General features: G+C 42.2%; 1 protein-coding gene across 1 annotated transcript; it reads right to left on the bottom strand.

The window, feature by feature from the left end:
- Nucleotides 1–3,955: 3,955 nt before the first annotated feature.
- On the bottom strand, nt 3,956–6,450 carry LOC136652496 (vomeronasal type-2 receptor 26-like). The gene is made up of 4 exons (XM_066629437.1): nt 6,446–6,450; nt 6,026–6,078; nt 5,205–5,270; nt 3,956–4,860 (listed from the first exon to the last, which is right to left on the bottom strand). The coding sequence occupies exons 1-4, from the start codon at nt 6,448–6,450 to the stop codon at nt 3,956–3,958; spliced, it is 1,029 nt and encodes a 342-aa protein (XP_066485534.1).
- Between the last annotated feature and the right edge of the window lie 4 nt (nt 6,451–6,454).

The raw sequence follows: 6,454 nt of genomic DNA, 5'->3' as shown, positions 1-6,454 counted from the left end.
AGAACCACTATATTCAGGTGTTTCATTCCGATCTGGCTTCACATTCTGGCCTCCATCCTCCCACGCTCAGAGCAGATGGAATAGCTCGGCTTCAGCTTGTCAGCTGCTTCAAGGTCGCACAGTGCCGGTGGCCTCGAACTGGCAACCTTGTGGATGTTATCTTCAGGCAGATGGAGGCTCTACCCTCTAGACCAGACCTCCTGCCCATATATAGATCTTTCCCTTCTTTCTCTTCCCCCAGTAAAGTTCCCTTGTCCTTCCTTATCCTCCTCAGCCCCTGAAGTAGATCCCACTAGCTCACCTACTCATTGACTACAGTTTTCTTCTCCCGTCCCTTCATCCCCTTTTCCTTTTACCATAATAACCTGGAACATTTCAGGTTGGTCTTCCAAGTGTTCTGACAAAGATTTTGTCAGATTTCTTTCCCAGTTTGACCTTATCCTGTTGCAGGAAACTTGGTCTATGTCCCCAATGACTTTATCAGGTTATGTTTCCTTTTCTACTCCTGCCTTTAAGAGGAATGTTTTCGGAAGACCCTGTGTAGGTCTTTGTTGTTTTGCCAGATTTGGATCTGCTTTTTCCATTACACAACTTCATTCGAACTTACTTTATTTTCAAATTTTTCTCATACAGTTTAAAACAGTCCAAATTCTCCTTCTTAATGTTTATATTCCCCCAGTGAACTTGGCCCCCCCCAGATATATGGTCAGATCTTGGCAAGATTGTTTCCGTTTCCTTCAAATCTCATCCCCAGGCTTCCCTGATTATTTCTGGCGATTTTAATTCCAGAATTGGTCCCACAAATTCAGTTCTAGCTCAATTCATGAATTGGCATTTCGAAGACCAAATTCCCCCTGGTTCTCAAAGCCAAGACAATCCAAAGACTCTTCAATAAATAGTTTCGCCCCATTCCTTTTAAATTTGTGTATTTTAGCAAACGTTTTCATTTTAAATGGTGCCAGGGGTCGGGACATTTCCGGAGAGTATACCCATTTTTCTCCTAGAGGAGCCAGTGTGATTGATTATGTTTTAACCTCCCCAGACCTTGACCCTCTCCTCTTTGATTTCTATGTTAGTCCCCGCTCGGAAAGTGATCATTTACCCATTTTGCTTTCCCTCTCAATTCCTTTCGGGGCTCCCCCCTCCCCCTGCCTTTCCCTAACCCAACCCGTCCCTATAGATGGACCCCTGCAGCAGAACAAGTTTTATTTCATTGGATCCAGGCTCCTATCTCCCTCCTAGAGGATTTATTCTCTTCTAAGACCTGTCCCGACATGATTAAAGCTTTTAACTCTTTAACTTCCTCCTTGGTTGGCCATCTGAGCGATTTTAGTCCAAATCTTCCTCCCTCCCACGTCAGTAATTCATGGTTTGACGCTGAATGTTGGAGGCTTAAAAAGCAAGTTCATTCTCTGTTTTATTCTATTCGTAGTAGTCCTTCCTGTTACAATCTAAGAAATTATTTTCGTTTTCGAAGTGATTGTCGCAGAAAGTTCCAGGATAAACAGCAACACTATGCCCTTAAAAAGTGGTCCTCTTTACAACAAGCCATCTTGTCCAAAAACCATAAGGCCTTTTGGTCCGTAGTCACAAGAGCATGTCGTCCTCCCCTGTTATACACTCTCCTATCACAGAGGCTACTTGGGCTGATTACTTTTCCAAAACCTTTTATTCCCATCCTCCCCCTTCTCTTTCAAATGACACTCTCCATAATCTTCCTGATTGGCCACCGGTTTCCCCGACTGAGATTTACGATTTAATCATCTCTCTCAAACCAGCCAAAGCTCCAGGCCCGGACTTCATAATCAATGAGGTCTTATTAAGTAATCCTGGTTGGTGGGCAAACCCCCTAGCTTTACTTTTTACCCTGATTAATACCTCAGGTTGTTTTCCAGATGCATGGCGGCTTTTGTTTCTTCTCCCAATTTTTAAGAAAGAAAATCCTGCCCTCCTGTCTAATTATCATCCAATAAGTCTTTTGTCTAGCATCAGGAAGATTTATGCCAAATTCCTTCTTTTAAATTATCGTCCTGGGCGCGTTCAAACAACCTTCCAGGGATTGAACAATCTGGTTTTCGCCCAGGAGTTTCTACCCTTGATCATGCTTTTCTTTTATCATTTCTTGCAGAGAAATATTCTATTTTTAACAGATCCAGTTTATTTGCTGCCTTTATTGACCTTCAAGGCGCGTTTGATTCAATAAACAGAGACCTTTTATGGAACAAACTCAATAACTGGGGAATTGATCCCCATTTATTATTTTTAGTTCGTCAACTTCACTCTCATAACCGCTGTCAAGTATGTATTCCTATCTCTAATGTCCTTTCTGCTAGTTTCCCAATTAATAAGGGTGTGAGGCAAGGATGTATTCTTGCCCCCCCCTACTTTTTAATTTATTCTTGGCAGATCTTCCTTCTCATTTAGCAACAAACTCTTCCTTCCGTCCAGTAATTAACAAGCTTCCAGTTCCCATATTGCTCTATGCAGATGATGCTGTTCTCCTGGCTTTAACTAAATCTGGGCTAAGGGAACTCATAACCAAGTTTCAATCATACTGCAGGAAGAACGACCTTATCATTAATTCTAAAAAGACACAAATTATGGTTTTCTCTCGACACTGGTCCCCTTCCATTTGGTCAATCAATTCTCATACGTACCTTCAAGTTAAATCCTTTAAATATTTAGGCCTTTTGTTTCAATACAAACTATCATGGTCTCTTCATAAAAAGTCAATTATTTCCTCCACTATCACTCACCTTTCAGCTATTGCAAACTTCAACTTTAATTCCGGAAATCAATTTATTCCTGCTGCAATTCAAATCTTCAAATCCAAGATTATTTCTCATCTATTCTATGGGGTTCCATTATGGATACAAGCAGTTACAAAGGATATTGATCAGCTAGCTGCTTCTTTCTTTCGGAAAATTCTTGGAATCCCCAACCTTATCCATCTTTCCTCCATACTAATAGAATTAGGTCTTCATCTCCCCTCCACTTATGCCTGGTTGCTGACGTTCAAATTCTGGCTTAAAATTCACTTAACCCCGTCCCCTGACTCTCTTATTTCGGTTTTAATAAATGATTCCTATGTTTCCTCCTGGTTTCGATCAGTGGAAGCAAAACTCTCTTCCATTAACCTCTCCATTGAAGCATTAGCAGATCTAAGCTTACAACAAGCCTACAGTATTATTAGTGAGAACCTTTTCTTGGCTGAATTTAACTTCTTTAAAAGTACCCTTAACCCTACTTGTTCCCCTCTTTCCTTCGGTTTATCCCCTCAGCATGCTCTTACCTCAAATTATTTTTTCACTCTTACCAATCCACAGCTGAAAAGAGCTTTTTTTGTTAGCCCAGTTTAACATATTCCCTTCCGCAGTACATTACGGTCATTTTTTGCATATTCCTCGTGACAAACGCCTCTGTTTATTTTGCAAGGAAGTTCCAGACACCCTGTCCCATATATTATTTTTCTGTCCTTTTCATTCTTCCTTATGCAAATTATATTTAGCCACCTGGCTTTCCCATTATCCTCCCTCATGTGAATTTTCTCTTTCACGGTTTATGGAAGATGCTATAGGACCCTTGACATATGCTGTTGCCAGATACCTGGCTCTCATTTTATTAAAAATTCCCGCTTACAGACAAGTCAATTTGCCCTCGTAAAATGTGTGAACTGTCCAACTTTTCTAACCAGCATCGGGTATTTCTGGAACGTACTCATAGTTGGACCCAAGCCGTGAATTCCTAGTCATAGTACTAGTTGGATGAACAGTTTTCCCCCCTGTAATTTTTTTTTCTTATATATGTCGTTTATGCTACATATTTTCTAGTATCATTATCCCGTAATATTTATTTCAATGATGTATTTATGCCATTAAAGGTTACTACAACTACTACTGTATGGAAACATATAGAGAGAAAAACATGCAAAACAACTATCATCTTGGATTTCGATTTAATTACTTCTTTTCTCTGTTAACAGCTGCTTGGAGTTGAGAGCTGGTTTTAGAACAATTACATAGCATTTAGGGAGAAAAATGATAATCAGGAGGCCAGTGTTGGAGGCCAAGATGGCAAAGACCTCCATGGCCACAATGTCTTTCCCCTTGGTGCTCAGGTAAGCAGGAATGAAGGAGATCCACACACTGCAGAAGACCAGCATGCTGAAGGTGATGAATTTGGCTTCATTGAAAGTATCTGGCAGTTTTCGGGCTAGAAAAGCGACTGTGAAGCTGGTAAGGGCCAGAAAACCAATGTAGCCCAGGACAGAATAGAGCATGATGATCGACCCTTCATTACACTCCACTATGATGTGCTCAGTCTGGGAGTGCATGTCAACATCTGGAAAAGGAGGAGAGGTAGACAGCCATACAGTGCAAATCCCCACTTGAATGAGGGAACAGGAAAGAACAGTGGAGTGGGCCACTTTTTTCCCCAGCCATTTCCTCATCCTGTTCCCTGGCTGGGTGGCCATGAAGGCCAGGACCACAGTGATGGTTTTTGCCAAAACACAAGCAACAGCCACAGAGAAAATGATGCCAAAAGCCGATTGTCGGAGAAGGCAGGACACCTTGCTAGGTTTTCCGAGGAAGAGAAGGGAGGAAAGGTAGCAAAGCAGGATGGAGGTGAGAAGAATGCAGGTGAGGTTTTGATTGTTGGCTTTGACAATGGGAGTGTTCCAGTTCTTTAAAAAGATCAGTATCACCATAGCTGTTGTTGCTGTAAAGGAAAAAGAAATAGAAACAAAACCAATTCCTAAGGGCTCATTGTAGTTTAAGAAGGCCATGCGTTTGGGGATACATTGATCTTGGTTCTTGTTTGGGTACTGATCTTCTGGGCATTTGACACAATGAGCTGCATCTGAAAAGGACAAAGAGAGTGTCAGTAGCTGTATGAAGCTGTATGATGGAAGTTGGACAAGAATTCTTCATTTTTCTGGTGAACAATGCTTAGTATCAGGGGAATGACAAAATGCAGCAAGTGACAGGCACCAGTGGAGTTAAATGCACTGAACTGTGTAATGGACTGCCTCTGAAGTCTTTCAAGGTTCTTCCCTTTTTATAGTTATAGTTTCCCTTTAAGAATCTGTGCAACATGATTTAAGTGTTTGGAGAAGAACAGACCATACCTAAGCATATGTTATGGTGTTAGGCTGGACAAATATTTGCAAATATTTCCTGGCAATCCAGGGCACTGTTAATCACCTGTCTGGTTAGATATCATGTCATCTGGACACGAAGTACAATCATAGCAACAGATTGCTTTCCCTTCTCGAACCGTCTTGCTGTGTCCGACAGGGCAGCTCTCAACACAGGTTGAACCAGGCGGATTCTAAGAAGAAAGAAGGGGAAGAAACGCTGAAGTAAACATTTGATGCCCACCACCACGACCATCCTTCTCTTTGGGAGCACTTCAGCTGATCAAGAAGAGGAGATCAATTTGATCCTGACCAGCAACAGAGAACTCCCCTGTTGCCAACGACCTGCTGTAGACTCCTGTGGTATTTGACTTCAGGGAAAGTCAGTAGAGAGATCTGTTTTTCCTACTGGGATTCAAAACAGTTCAGAGCACATTCCAAAAGAAGTAGGACATACATGAGGATTTGGTTTTAATCCCAAAGTGCCTTTTTGCTAGCAGAAAACTCGGCGTGCTTTTATTTCGTCAGGGAATTGGCAATTGCACTGGCATTCCTGGCCCCTGTGCTCTCCGGGGCCAGGATCACAGAAGATTGCCCCCCCACACCGGTTGCCACCACTTACCATAGTGTCCAGGCCACACGTGGTCTCCTCTGGCCCTCTGGAGGTCTTATAAGGGCTTTTAAACAAAAGGGCTTTTAAAAGCCTTCCAGAGGTTTCAGAAGGCCTCCGGAGGGCAGGAGGAGGCCATATGCAACTTCCCTGGCCCCCAGAAGGTCTCTGAAGGGCAGCTGAAAGTGGTGAAAGTGGTGCTTGGGAGGCATGGATGGAGGCATGGATGCTGGAGGGGGGCAGAGGGGTGGAACCCTGGGACATCTGTCCCCCTTTACCCTCCGTGGTACACGAGTGCTCAATAGCAATTAGATTCTGAATGGGGTCGCATCTAAGAATAAAAAGAATGGGACATAAGAGGAAGCTGTCTTTTAATACTCAACACTATGGACATATTAACCCCCTGCTAATTGGGTAAGAGACACTTTTTCAAGTGGGTGCTCCTTTTTTAGCAGGGGGAGAGTAACTGGTCCATCTCACCCCAGCACTGTCTGTTCTAGTGGCTGTCTGCTGGCATTCATTTGCATTTTTTTAGATTGTGAGCCCGTTAGGGACAGGGAGCCATTTAGTTATTTGATTTTTCTCTGCAAACCGCTTTGTTAACTTTTAGTTGAAAAGCGGTATATAAATACTGTTAATAATAATAATAATAATAATAATAATAATAATAATAATAATAATAATAATAATAATAATACTCCATGTCT

The sequence above is a fragment of the Tiliqua scincoides genome, chromosome 5 (genome assembly GCF_035046505.1).
Source record: "Tiliqua scincoides isolate rTilSci1 chromosome 5, rTilSci1.hap2, whole genome shotgun sequence".
NCBI lineage: Eukaryota > Metazoa > Chordata > Lepidosauria > Squamata > Scincidae > Tiliqua > Tiliqua scincoides.
Note: the sequence above shows the minus strand (reverse complement) of the source record. Positions and strands in the feature narration are given on the sequence as shown.